Genomic DNA, 14,771 nt, shown 5'->3' with positions numbered 1-14,771 from the left:
TCTCGAGTGCTGCATAAAATTTTTCGTATGTCAGCTAATATGCGAGCAAAAACTGATAGCGTTTTTTTTTTAAAAAAATGTCAGATCTTTTCATTATGTTAAAAAATTTTTGTTTTTCTACCGGGTTAAATGATTAAAATGTGGAAAACTGATGAAAGAAAGTTCTACGGTACACAATAAATCTGTACAATAGGAGATTATTTTGATAAAATGTCAGTCTGTATATGGTTAGTCTTCTCGCGAATCGATTTTTTTCATGATTGAATACATATAAAAATACATCCTACATAAGATGTGACGAAATGGTCTGTAAAAAACTAATGGCTGACAAAATGTTCAAATAAAATCTCAGCAAAATTTTTTGCAATGTGCCTGTTTTTCAGGAAAAATTAAGAGAACTTTATGATTCAACTTTTAAAGTTGTTAGATTTTTGCAAAAAAATTTTAAGTAATCATAGCAAATACTTAGCCGTCTTGAGAGAAAAAAAAACTTTTGAATGATAAAATGGTAATATAACAAAAAATATTTTTTTCAAATTATTTTAAAACGGCTCCGTTTTAATTGCTTTTTAGAGAATTCGGAAAAACAGAACAAATACATAGTATATAATTGTTGCATCCAATTGGTCCCTCTTGTTTTTGAGCTGCTTTTTAAGCCTCAAATTTAAATTAAATAAAAAAAGGGGCTTAATAGCAAACAATTAGTTGTATTCTCTAATGTTGAGCAAAATAAGATTTCGACAAAAAATAATCTCAAAACTGCATTTGGAAGAAGTCTTTAATACTCAAAACAGGTCAGTTTAAATCACAAGTGTGGAAATATGGAAAGCTCACGACTCTAACGTTACGTCTTTCAGCGTCCAGTCCTTCTTTATTTCCGAGCCTGCTTAAAGAACTGGAATAAAACATTCATTTTTAAAGTAAAAACTTTGTTTTTATATTGGAAAAGTGTAGTTTCTGTCCTTGTGGCTTGAAATTGGATTTTGGCAAACTTGTTCGGTGAGTGGATTCTAATACTTATCCTACAAAAATAAAGTAATTAATGGCCAACTCATTTCAAAACAGGTAAAAAGCTTTAGTGCGTGAGAAATTAGTGTTTCTCTTTAATTTACGGATAAATATCTAAGCACGTAGTTTATTTGACAAAAATATTAAATTTTCTAGTTTCAAACATGACAGAAAATTCCGAAATTTAATTTATCGCTAGCTGGTGAAACAGACTATCTCTGGTCAACGACAACGAAAGCAGAATTTTTTTCTTGCAGATTAATTTTATGGGACCGTGTTGCTCATTTTTCTATTATTAGTACAATAACTGAAAAACAGTAAACGATCCGATAGAACAACAAGTGAGAAATTTGAAACTGTCATATGTCTTCATAGTGCAAAATTTTATGTTCGTTGTCGACAGTTGTCAAATAAAAAGTGATTCATTTTTTCCATCTGTTCAATTTGGTAAATGTAAAGTAATTTGTTTAAAATTACTATATTAAAGAATGATCAAAAACCTAAACAACTTTTGTACTTCAAATAACGATCCCATTTTTCCCCTTGAATCGGTTCAAACTTGGCAGCTGATATTTATAAAATGCTTTTTTAATCGCTGGGTCTTAAGTGTTTTTTTACTTGCCGTGGTAGTTACTACTCAGAATCTTAAAAAAATAAAAAAAAATTGTTTGCAATCGTTAGAGCTTATAAGAAAAAATCATAAAGATAACGTTATGATCAAATTCTGAATGTTCATTTACTTCTTATTCTGCAGTTGATTTATAATTAGACATAAGCCGATAACATTGCACATTCATCAATAAGTTTTTCACGCCAAAAAAGTTCAACCTCACTCGGTGTATGGCCACCAGACGTGTCAAGAAACAATTTTTTTCACGAAAGTTTGATTCTATTTTTATTTTTTTCTTATGTAAAATAAAAATAAACTTTTAGTTTAAATTTCCAAAATCAATTCAATTTTCAGCAAATGGTATTTAAACAAAAGCCTTTAACAGCCATTTTGAACTTTCACGACGCAAACAATTCCAATTTCAGGTGATCGAATAAACTGGAATGATCATAGAATAGTTTTCTGTAACTTTTGTCTAAAAGGGCATGTTAGTTTGCTGAGACTTGCTGGTAAAAACAAAGTCGTAACTTAGGGAAAACGAAACAGTTCCGTGCGCTGTATCACAGCTACTTTTCTTAATATTTTTAGCACGGGCCCTTATTGGAGATCAACTTTCGTTGCCCTTGCAGTTTCCAATTTGGATGACAATCTTCAGCCTTTTTTTGTCGTTATGAACAGCTCTCTTTTTCCGATGGAATAAGTAGAACCGAGATTTCGATGAGCATAGAAATAAAAGGCAAGCTTGTTCAAGCTATTGTTAAGATACATTAGCAAGCCTTAGAACATATTCGTTGTTTTTTTTTATAATATAATCAAGAGATAATGAGGAAAACCATTAAAAAATGTTGTCATGATATTTAGGATAGAAGCGAGTTTTCCTATTTTATAAATAAATAATATCAAATTTGGCTGGGCTGCTACACATCACACAATACGGGATCTCTTTATGTATGCCAGTCAAACTTGACAAAAGATATAACAAATCGAAGGCAACGATATATGCCTAAGACCTGTTTGTGCTATAAGTCTCAATTTAAAATAGTTGGGGGGCTGAAAAGTTCAATTAATTAAATAGATAGTTTAAATGAACAAGCTTACTCTGAGTAGTATTAAACCGGGTTGAGCTGTTACTTGATTGTGTTGTTGTTAAGTGAGTGCGTCGTTGAAACTTCTTCCAGTCGATTTCTCACAAGTATGTTCTGTTGAAAAATTTGCTAAGTTGGAAATCTTTAATAAAATTTTTCTGTTTAAATTTAGGAATTATTTTGCAAGAAAAATGAAGCAGTTGTCTGCTGCTGGTCGTTGGCTCTGTTATTTGCCTCTCTAATTTTATTCCGTCCCACTTCGCTGAGAGAAACAATTAATTCCTCTCAGCTCCGTTTGGGCCGATAGGGAGCGAATCACAAACTCACGTTCATAGTGAGGTGCTTCTTAATTTTCCTATTGGCCGAGAAGGCAAGGGAATTAACTCTTTTTTATCTCACGGAAAAATTATTGAAACTCCAAAAAATAATAAAAATCTAAAAAGCTGAGAACATCAATTATTGATTTCGTAGGCGCATGTTTTCTGCTTTTCCCCTCTTCTAAAACCGCAACAATTATGGTTTTCTTGAGGCTTTTTATGAGACTCTATTGTCTTTTCCCCTGAAGCAATCTGCTTCATCTTTATTGAACTTGGGGGAAAGATCTGCATTGCAACTGTCAAAAGCAGAAGTAATTTAAATTAAGAGAAACTGTGGTTTTACAGGCCGCCTACGTTCAACAACGTACATTTTCTGTCCTGGATATAAGCGAGGAGATCCAGGCCTAAAGTTGTCGTATTTAAATAAGTCGAACTGAGTTGTTTAAATACTTGTGTACTGGTAGTCTTAACAAGCGTTAGTTTGTTTAGCGCGCGGCGAAAGAATGGTTAATTAGCGCCTAAATACGTTCGCTCTAATGCGGGATTAATTATCCGTTCATTTGTAACGGCTCTCGTAATACTACAATAATTTCTACTCTTTCTTTAGCAACAAAATATGGCAGTTTGTTTAAAAAATTCTTTGAGGTCAAAAAATTTTAAAAAGCAAATGTTCATCGTGTTTTGTCGTCTGTATTTTTGTTCTCCGGCGGAATTAAGGGAGTGAATGAAGTTCGGCTTTGATTTGATTGATTAGACGACCTCTTGAATTCAATTTTTTTTAAAAAAAAATTGGGGCTTAAGTTATGCTAGAGCTCATTTTTTTAAATAAAAAAGTAGACATAATAGGTAAGTAAAGAATGGCATGAGACTCATCATAACAGTTTTGTTAAATCATTCCGGGTTATGTGAAAATAGTTAATTTGTAAAAAATTCTTGCGTTCTCCTGTTCTGTTTTCTATAATCGTTAGAAATTTGGCTCAATAAGCACATTTTTTATTATATTGCTATTTTTACGTGAGATCAAAATCACCAAGTTTTAAAGTTTTTGAGCGTATTTTAGCTTTTAATTGGGCTTAAGTTCCGCGTTTGAAAATTCGAGAATTTGAGAACTCTGAAATGTTTTTGAGTATAAAAGAGATTAAACAGCAACGATCCAGAACTTTGCATAGTATATTGTGTGATGACCGATCCGAGCTTTCATGTTGTCGTATTCGTGTTTCAGTGCTGACAAGTTTTGGCTACACGAGTGAAGAGGTGAACTACACGTGGTTCAGACACGAGGACGGGGGCATAGGGTGCTACATCGACAGGAAGAACAACAATGTGGACCATTTGGGTTTCTACCTAATGGGGGTGGAACTGAAGTCAGGCCAGAGTCTATACGGGGGAGCGAACTACTCCTCGCTAGAGACTGTCATCTACCTCAAGAGGAAATACTCTGCTTACGTCATGCAGGTATACATCACTCATATCATTAATCCCGTTTTCTTGACCCACAACCTTAAGATGGTACCGCATATTGAGATCTTGGCAAATGTATTTCAGTCCCTGGATGAAGAGCTAGAAATAGGATTCAACAATTTACTGCCTGAGTGGGGTATCCTTCCAGATGTTAAACCATACACGGTCTGGTCCATACTTTTAGCTTTCTAGCTAGCCCTTGTTCATGGTTTCTGGAAATTGTTTTTACTCCAATGATCAAAAAATTTAACAAAATTTGAACACAAAATAGAAAGGAAGTAAAACTCTTCCATTTTTTTTTGATAAAATACAATAAATTTTGTGGGGAATTTTAAAACTCAACAAGAAGCTCATGCAACTAAAATAAGTTTTGAATTAACACGAGAAAATAGTCCATCTTGATTCATAAAATATTGATACTGAGCTCAAATTCAGCGCCTAATCACTGAAATTAATTGTACACATACTTCATCAAAATTCAAGTCTTGGTCAAAACATGGCAATATAAATTTAATCTTCAACTCAGTTTTCATTGCCGATTACAACGATTATATCACGATTTTAAAAATCGAACAAAAAATGCTTTCAAAATATTTCGAGTCCAGAAAAAAAAATTAATTTTGTGCGGAAACAACACTCATTCTCGAGTACATGCGGCGTTTCCTATGATCAAAAATCCATCAGCTAAAATTTCGCAACTTTGGATTGTAATTAAACCCGTACATGGAAAGTGATATAGAACGTTTTCAGGTGTATTTTCCGGCAGCCCTCATAGTGATTCTAAGCTGGACCATCTTCTGGATCAACTTGCACGCCACTCCAGCCAGGGCCAGTCTGGGTGTAACCACAGTCCTCACCATGCTCACATTAGGTAAGCCCACCTGAACAACCCTAGGGACCTCTACCTCATTATTCACAGCTTAGTGTTTGACTTTCACGATTGCGGATTGCTTTAATACAAGAACAAACGGGAATTTTTTGCAAAAAGCATGAATAAGTACTTTAAGCGTTTCAAAATAATACAGGGCTACATTGATTTATGTTCTTCCCTGCCTTTTATAATTGAAAAACGTGCGACGTTAAATTTCACCGTAGTTCTTTCTATAATACTTGACAATGCCGAACAGAACAGATAACGTCTTGAAAGTTTAAAAAATATTCCACTTTTGAAAAGCTGTTTCTGTGCAGCCTACAATAAAATATCTTTAAACGTTTTAATTGGCGCATAGATATTTACGAAAGTTAAACGTATTTTAAAATAATAAAAATCAAACATGGTTTTTGCTGCTTTTGAAGTGTGATACAAGCAAAAAACCGATGTTTATTTACTGATAAAGCTTAATTTAGCCTCAATAATCGACTATTCGAAATTGTTCTTTTCTCAAAGTGAAACAAAAACGTGGAAAAATTGCTTCAAACAGGAAGATGGGAGCAGCTCAGTTATCAAAAAAAACTAATCAGTCTATAAAGCGTTATGTGAAGTCCTTAAAGTATTGAAATATTATTTTAAGTTGAAAATTCGAAAAATCAAAATCTTAAAATCAACTAGATGCAGCAATTAAGGTTTCAGTTAAGCATAATCCCAAGCCGTAACAAATTGAATTTAATATGATCAGATTAATAAAATTTTAAAAAGCTAAATTTAGTTAAATAGTTAAAAGTTAAATAGTTGTTCCAGAACTTAAAACTTTAATTTTCGAACCTCTGAAAAAGAAGTCGAGAAATTTTGTTGCAAATTTTGCGGAAGTTTTCAATCAAATTCAGTTCAAAATTAACAGCAACAGAATTTCAATCTGAAAATGCATTAAGGGCGTCTACCGTTACTTAATTTTTGAGTAAATTTACTCTTTTTTAACCCGATTTCACTTTTCCTATGTCAATACATTGTGCGAGTGAAACGTACTTACAGAGATTGCGAACAAAAAGGCGGTGCTCTGTATCACAATGTCAGTCAGTGTTTTTCACTTTTAAACTGAAAGTTAAAAAGTAAAAACTATGTTTGACGGAAGCTCGTTCCGCAACGAAATTTGTGGCAGAATAATTGCAGTAAAATTCCTCATTTTAGTTATCCTAAAACAATAAAACGTAAAATTGAGCGGCAAAAGGATTAAAAGGATTAATTTTTCTGAAATGATTTTACAGCTGAACGTAACTACTGTTCACATTTATTTGATCCTATTTTTCATTTTAAGGCTTCAAATTAATTTGTGGAAACCATTTTCACAAAATTTAATAGCTTTACGCATTGAGCGGGAATCAGCACCGGAAAGCGCCAGCCACTTTCCTTGTAAGCAGTTTTTCGGTACCGGTAGACGCTCGTAATGTGGTTGAAATCTGTTGAGATTTCAAGATGAAACCGAACTTTTTTGGCAAAACTGGTAAACTGCATCATTTCTTCTCTTCATTGCTCAGGTAGTATGGCTTTGTTTAGCTACAACGTGTGGCTTTAGCAGCAGTTACACGGGCTTTCATTTCGGTAAGACTACAACCTACATTATTATTTCACAGTTTAGCGAACAATCGACCATTTTCGTTGAGCGGGCATCTGTTATTCATTTTACAGAAATTGCGGTCGGCTGAATGCCTAGAGCAGAAACAATTGATCTCTGCGATTGCTCAATTTTAACTGCTTTTGGTTTTATAGCTAGGGATGATAGTGGTTGAGGTTTTTTCTGATTCATAAGACCAAACACTTGGCCTGTTTTACCGAATAGGACAACGAAGACTATCTCAATGGTAGCCTGTTTATGACACTTGATGTGTGTGCATTACTCAAGTTAAAATCCTACTCATAACGAGCCAGCCATTTTTGTGTTGAACAAATTATGCACCCATAATTTGTATGCACCCATATAGTCTATGCACCCATATGGTCTACTGTTTAAAACGTGTAATCAAATCGTTTAAAACGAGTGTTGAAACGTTCTCAAGTTTTTGGCGTTTGATTTGTTTTTTTTTCTCGTTGAACTTATAAAAAATGGACTAGCTCACGACATTTTAATATCTCCTTCTTAATCTGCCATTCTTTTCGTTAATACCAAATGGGTTTCTTCACCATGAAAAACAGCGATTTCTTCTTCTAAAAGTTCCTATTTAAAACCGAGAAAATTGTTTGTAATGTGAATTAATCTTGATAATTAGTTGGAACGGGGCATTTAGAGGTCACAAAAATATCATATTGATATTGCCTCAAAATTGAATATCTGGTATTAGTTCAAAATCCTGCAAGGGTCACGCGAGCGGATTGAAAGCTTTGCCAGAAAACGTAAACTCGAAATCTTTAAAAAATGGGAAAAGAGTTATTCATAAGTTAGCAAGATGCTACATTTCAACCGCCGCCTCCCGTTTTCTAAATTTCTTTTTTCGTCACATCTTTTTGTCCAACTGCAGTTTAAATCGAATTTTTGCACAATGCGATACAAAAAGATGATATTTTAATGAAGATTGACGCTAAAATGGCAAAAACTTGACAAAAAATAGCATTCGCGAATTTAAACTGAATCGCGGAATCTGCCATACTTTTAAGGGTTTTCATTTCCTACGATTTGTTTTCTCTTGAGTTTTTTTCTTCTCACTTCTTGTTCTTTTTCGGTTATTGTTCCGGCCCCTCTTGAGGGGGGAGGAACTATATACTCAAGTGGTTTTTTTATTCAGACAATTTTGACCGATCGATACATTCATCGTAAAGAGTTGTGAGTGTTAACATTAAAAAGCCCGTCCAGCGTAGAAAATGGAATTTAAAAAATAAAATTGCCGGAAGTAAACACCCAAAAAACAACTACAAAGCTTTATAGACTCCAAGGGGGCTTGTACAACTTCCAATTTGATTGAGGGTACTCTGGAATTAATATTTTAGCGTTTTTACTAAGCTTTCTGGATGACTATCAAAAACGCAGCATTTATTTTAAATTTATTTCCATAACAAATAAGTGTTCTTCATGGAAGAATAGCAAACTCGAGGCTGGTTTTAATGACAGGTCTATTGGCGTTTTATGGAAGAGTAAATGTGCCTATATGCTAATTTGAATTAATAGCTGATGGTTTTCATGACTTTGAAAACCATTGCTTCAAAAAAACTTTTAACTTCGCATGTTTGTATTTTATGTTTGTATTCGTTTCCTAGTCTCGTTATTTACAGGTCACATATGACATAGAACTAAGAAGTATTGAAGCTAGAATCTGAAGATTTTAAAGAATTCGTTATCACTTTTCTGCTTTTGACACGGGTCTTTTGAAAAAAAAAAACATTGAAATCAATTTTGACTTTTGTCTACATTTGATGATCTTTTTGTGAGCGACATCTTTTTTGACATCTTGGGAATATTTGCAGGTCTCAATGGCTTATTTTGGACGAGGAAACAAAACAACGTATTTTTTGATTTTGTAGCCTATGGCTTATATGACTTTGAAAACAATTGTTTCCAAAAAAAAAACAAATTTATTTCTGAATTGTACAATTGTTTCTTTTTTGCCAATTTTATACCTGGTCTCATGAAGGAGAGGGTACATAGCGCGTTATTGGCGTTCAAAGAAAGTGCAATCAAACATATTTTTAGGGGCAAAAATTGGCTCTACGGCTTCGACAGAGTTTTCTCGCAAGTTTAATTGAATTTCTGTTTTTTGTGTCTATTGGTTGCTCTTTTTGTAAACGCATAAAAAATTGAATTATCGCAGGTCTTATTGCCCTTCTATTTAGGCGCCGGTGATAACAAAAAATTTGGATGTTTTCAGTTGATAGCTTATTTTTTTCATTTCTTTGAAATTAATTGTTTTTAAAAAATTAATTTAATTTTTGCTGTTTTTGTTCTTTTTTGTCTAATTGTAATCGAGCCTTGTTATGGACTGGTCACGTATTTTTCTACTAAAAACCAAGTTATTTTGTTCAGTTTCAGTTTTTTTGCCGCTATCTTGACTTTGTTAGTAAGTTTTTTTTAAATGGACATAGAGTTTTGTACGCAATTATTGTTTGTTGTTGTTGTTGTTTGATTTTGTTCTTCGTCTTGCCTCGCTTTTTTTTATAATGGCAGATCTCATCAATCTAATGGGGCTTATCTCTTTACTCCCCTGAAATATTTGCGTTGGAGGCAATTTTTTTTTTCATACACCAATTTTTCGAGAATTAATTGAATTTTTGGGGTTTTCTATCTGTTCATTTGCTAGACAATTTTTCCAAAAATGTGGATGAGCTGGGTAGCAACTTTATATGCGAACGCCCACTACCGAGCCTCCTTGTTTGTTTTTTGTTTGCTTGTGTGTAAGAATGATGCGACCTTCATTGACGCTTTGTTTGTCTTTTTTTAAGCTTAAAATAATTTTTGCCAAATTAATTAGGAAAGAAATATCACTTGCATCAAGGTTCACCTAAATTCCTTTCCAGAAAGACAACAGCTTGATTTTTTGCTCAACAAGATGTAAAAAATTATGATAAGTGAGTTCTAGGTTAAATGAATAACACAAATATCGAAGATTTGAATAATAATGCTAAATTTGGTGAGATCAAGTAAATCATATCTAACCACCTGATAGTTACGGCTGCTTATAGCTAATTTTTGCAGTTAACGGTTTTTCTTGCAAAAAATAAGACTTTTCTAGTAGTCTGCATGGACGTAATAGAGGCTCAAAACTATACCTCTAAAGGTTTTCTTGACCAAGTAAACAAAAGTGGTGACTTTTTTCTGTTCAAAATGTTATTTGCTATATGGAATTTTTGGGGTGCCATGCGCAGCGAAATGGCTCATTAAAAATACTGGCATTAAAAAGTTTTTTGGCTGATTCTTGAAGTTTTGATCACCGTAGTATTGACTAAATCGATGTAGCAGACAAAGAAACTATGTAATAGTCGTCGACAATTAATCAAACTTCTGTAACCATGGCTAATTTGTCTTGAGTTTGTGAGATTACCCAAATTGATCCAACCTCTCAATGGTACACATTAAGGGGTCAATGTCCGAAAGAGCCAACTTCAATAATTTTGACTTTTTGTTGAAACTAGTTGCATTACTTCATAGCCATTTTTTGTTTTGCGTGATCCTTGTCCAGCTTGAAATAAATTACCCAATTTCACAGTTTTCAGTATGTAATTAGCCTGCAACTTTATTGCCCAAAATTTATTATCAAAAACTTGAGACCAATTCCCGAGACTTGACCTTGTAAACTGTGATGTGGGTAACTGCAAAGCTGTTAATTATCTCCCTTATCCACAATTAACATCGGGAGGGAAATTTCTGAAATTAATCGCCAATTACGCTTTCTATCATTTCGGTCTAATGGAAACTAACTTAGTTATTAGAAAGTGCTTGTTGAAATGAGACAAAAAAGTTTCCACACGCTTATAACGATAATCTTAACACATGGTCGTGGAAAATAGCAATAAAATCGATTGTATTTGCTCGAGAAATCTGATATTGGCCACTTAATGACGCAGTCCTTCTGTTGAAATCTGAATTCACCTGTTCTCTGTTCAACATTTAATGTGATAATGAGACCTTATGTTGCGCCAATTTGGTTAACTTTTAAACATGTTGCTATAAAGAGTTATTACAGTTGCTATTATGCAGGTTTTTGTCTTGAGAAATTACCGAATAAGTGAATTTATGTTTTTTTTAGTTTTAAATCTGTGCAACTATCGAATTGTTTCCTTTTTCGGCTGAAACAGGTTTTTTTCTGCCACACCTGATGGTTTTTCAAGTTTCGGCATCGTATAAATTTATCATCAATAATACGATAACATTATCATGTTAGAAACCGGAAAAGACATTTAGAAGATTTCGTTTACTTGAAATCGGTACCGTTTAACGCCTACAGTGACCACTTTATTCTTCACGTGCGTCGACTTTGCAATTGACATGACACCTACGCAAAATCATAACTCCTCGTTTTGCTCGGAGTTTACGGCGAATGCAAAGTAAGCCGATAGGCAAGCAAGCCGACAGAAAAGCAAGCCGAAAGTTATGTAATAGTCTGTCAAAAATAATACATTGTCAGCCGTTACAATCAATACTGCGCGTAGTATTATAGTGCATAATGTATTCCAATGCACCAAAGAAACAAAAATGCGTCAATTTTTAGACATTTAGTGGGTGCGGGCCTCAGCAGACCGCTGTCCATGGCCATGCCTCTCATCCGCTGTGGGATGTAATCCGGAAATAGCGGGCCGGGTATCGCGGCAAAGCCGCGACGCGCGCGAAGCGCGCCCACCGGCCCGCCAGGGGCAACTTAAAATACGGGTATCCAAAAATTTTTCGGCTTACTTGACCTCATTTTCAAAATAAACGAAAGAATGAACATTTCTTTTCTCCGACCGGGGTTCGAGTCCAGCTTAGTTGCCTCCAACTTTCCTTATTATAGTTAATTAATTTTTTTCCCGCTATTTTAACAATAAGAAAAACAACAGAACAATCAAACGTGTTAAATGTATTCGGCCAGCCGCTCGCCTAGTCAGTTCGGGGCTGAACAGATCACAGCTTTCATCTATTATGCGTAGTTATTGACCAACACTTACGCCTTCTTTCGAAGCCTCTCATTTCTACTTTATCGATGACTAATTTACTAATTTTCCTCAAAACTCCACTGATTTAAAAAGAAAACGTCTGTGAGAGTAAACAAAAACATTCATTTTTGTGCTGCGCGTGGTTTGGTTTCAGTGGTTTAATGGTTTAGGTTAGAGTAGCACTTTTATTTATCAATTTCCTAATACTGTCACTTTTATAATAATGCATTTTCAAGTCAGAAACAATGCTTTCTTTTATTCTTTTTCTCCATCTCCTCATCAATCATAATCGTTCCTTTTTTTCTCGTCAATCCTTTTTTTGACATCGAAGCAGTACTGTTTGAAATCAGGGCCACCGATCTAAGCCCTAGCTATAATTGAATCAAGCGGACAGTAACATATTTGAATAAAAGCTGAATTTTTGTAACATCACACATGACACTTAGTGCAGACCGCTAATAAAACAGCAGAACTGGGAGCTTCGGTTTGAAACCGTTCGAGTCAGTTTGTCGATCTACGTTTCAAATTCGCAACGACTTAAACATTGAAAGAACGAAGCTTTGAGAAAAAAACTGCAGAAACATAAGTCAACTTAGTGCAGTGAACTATTACCTCGAAGAAACAGAACATCAACACGCGTGGGTTCGAGTCCCACCCACGCCCATCGAGCAATCAATGTCTTCCCATTCAATTTTATTTTATTTTTATTTTTATTCATCATACTTACCTGAAGAAACTATCACACTCATATTAAACAGTTTCCACGAGGCTAGCCAAGAAAATGATCCAATAGCGTTTGTATACGTCAAGTTCAGCCAGCAGAAGTCCTCCATGGTACTTGAAATAGCTGAGTGCATCTGAGGCAGAGAAAGTCTTCTACTACAGTTATATAGAACTTTAAGTCTTAACAAAAACTTCTCGAACTTCTCAAACTCAATTTTTTCAACTAAAACTCCTCTTACTGTGTATATAACTGTGTATATAGCTTCTTTCACCTCTGGTTGTACATAAATTGTATTGTACATAATTACTTGACCTCATTTTCAAAATTCGGCTTGCTTGCCTGTCGGCTTGCTTGACCGCCACCGGAGTTTACAGGGGCCGAAAAATGGCCCGGATCAATTCTGCTTTTCTCTTAACTTGAAAACGAAGATAGTAAAAATCATAACTACATGTTAAAAAAGGTGTCCCATTCATAAATTAATTGAGCTTGAATGACTGTTTTCTAATTTGTTCGAGATCACAAACATATCGTAGTAAATTATAACTACTTTGCAGTTTGGTTATACATATTATTGGTACATTACCCACACACATGTCGGTCTATTAGTTTTACAGTAGTAAAACTTGAAACAATCAAATCGTTCGAGATTTAAACTTTAATTTATCGTCTCTTGAGCGACCTGTTCAAGTCGATTTTATGTGGTACCTGTTATACCGGGTGGATAAACAGGAGCGCATAGTTTGTGATAGTTTGTAATAAATAAGAGGCTCAATTTAATTTATTGTTTTTCTCAAGTGACAAGTCTTGCTCTCTCAGTCGGTGCATTTGTTCAGAATTGCAGGGGTAGAAAGCTGAGAGGTAAAAATCATTAGCTGTGTTCTGCGCGAAAGTCATTCACATTGCTTAAATGCTTATCTGAGGTGGTCTTGTTTTACTCCTGTCGATAGAAGAAACAACCGCTGTGCTAAAATTGCTCTTCACTTTTTAATTGTTGCTTTTAAAATCTGAATTCGTCACTTCGATTAAATGCGTTTCACTTTGTATTTCATGGATAAGACAAAGATTTAAAATACAAGAACTGATAACTGGTTGTTGTATTTGTCGATAACAGATTAGACTGAGAATATCTATTTGGTATGAAAAAGCAACTTTGGACGGTACATTAGAGGCTAATAACCCGCGGGGGGTTCAACTTAATCACACCCCGATCGTATCATTTTGTAAACAGGCCATAAATTTTATTTCCCTCTACAACAGGTTGTAATTTAAGTTAGTACACACTTTGTAAAGTGTATTTGGGTAAAGTGTTGCCATACAGATCCAAACTATTATTTCTAGGAACTGAACCGGTTAATTGGGATGCCACGATTTTGGCCAGGCAAAGACGGCTAATGGAGAGTGAATATTTTAATGGCCGTGTTTAAGGGCTTGCTCGCATGATTAATACCTCGAACCTCTCCACAATGCTAAAGATATGTCAAACGAAGTTATTATCTGGAACAAATATTTCACGGGCTAAACAGAAAAATATACTATATATCGCAAAAATGAGCTGATAGTCGCTTAATTGATATGGACGATTAACGGCTCCTCTGAGAAACAGCGAATGGAACGTTCGACGTATATCAAAGTTCGTTTCATATTTGAAAAGTTTTAATGTAACTCATGGTCACTTTCAATCGGAATTTGCTGATCTATCATATCAGTGTAACCTTAAAAGTATTGAATAGGGACAATAATCCAGGGAAAAGCAACACCTTTTTCGTTTGAAAAAACTGGAGGAAATTTGCGATTTTTTTCAAAATTTTCTTAAATAGGAGTGCGATGAAACAAGAAAATTTTACTGAGTTGTTTTTTTCTCAATTCTTGAAAGACGTTTTTGTCATGCAGTTTCTACGGTCGGCAACAAGGCTTGCAACATGATTTTTAGTTAAAACGAAGACAATAAGTATTTGTGCACTCATTTAAGGCTTTTGTGTTAAAAAAAATTATGTGACAAGATGTTTAGAAACAATTTTTTTGAGATGCTTTCACATAAGTTAAATCTTTTGCTATTGCTCCAAATTTAAAGCAAAAA

The 14,771-nt window shown here is 34.4% G+C and overlaps 2 protein-coding genes across 10 annotated transcripts in view; both read left to right on the top strand.

Moving 5' to 3' along the window:
* Positions 1 to 14,771, top strand: part of LOC142334693 (pyridoxal-dependent decarboxylase domain-containing protein 1-like) — a 454,496-nt gene that overhangs the window by 80,547 nt on the left and 359,178 nt on the right. The gene's annotated exons all lie outside the window — the stretch shown is intronic.
* The window catches only part of LOC142335452 (glycine receptor subunit alpha-2-like), a 114,566-nt gene that overhangs the window by 58,215 nt on the left and 41,580 nt on the right, over positions 1 to 14,771 (top strand). For all 8 annotated transcript variants that reach the window (XM_075383956.1, XM_075383953.1, XM_075383957.1 and 5 more), the window contains exons 5-6: positions 4,243 to 4,475; positions 5,232 to 5,352. In XM_075383956.1, the coding sequence (XP_075240071.1) occupies positions 4,243 to 4,475; positions 5,232 to 5,352 (354 nt within the window). The remainder of the gene's footprint in view (positions 1 to 4,242; positions 4,476 to 5,231; positions 5,353 to 14,771) is intronic.

Source organism: Convolutriloba macropyga, chromosome 2 (assembly GCF_964194025.1).
Source record: "Convolutriloba macropyga chromosome 2, txConMacr16.3, whole genome shotgun sequence".
Taxonomy (NCBI): domain Eukaryota; kingdom Metazoa; phylum Xenacoelomorpha; order Acoela; family Convolutidae; genus Convolutriloba; species Convolutriloba macropyga.
The sequence above is the reverse complement of the archived record's forward strand: the minus strand, read 5'-3'. Positions and strand labels throughout refer to the sequence as shown.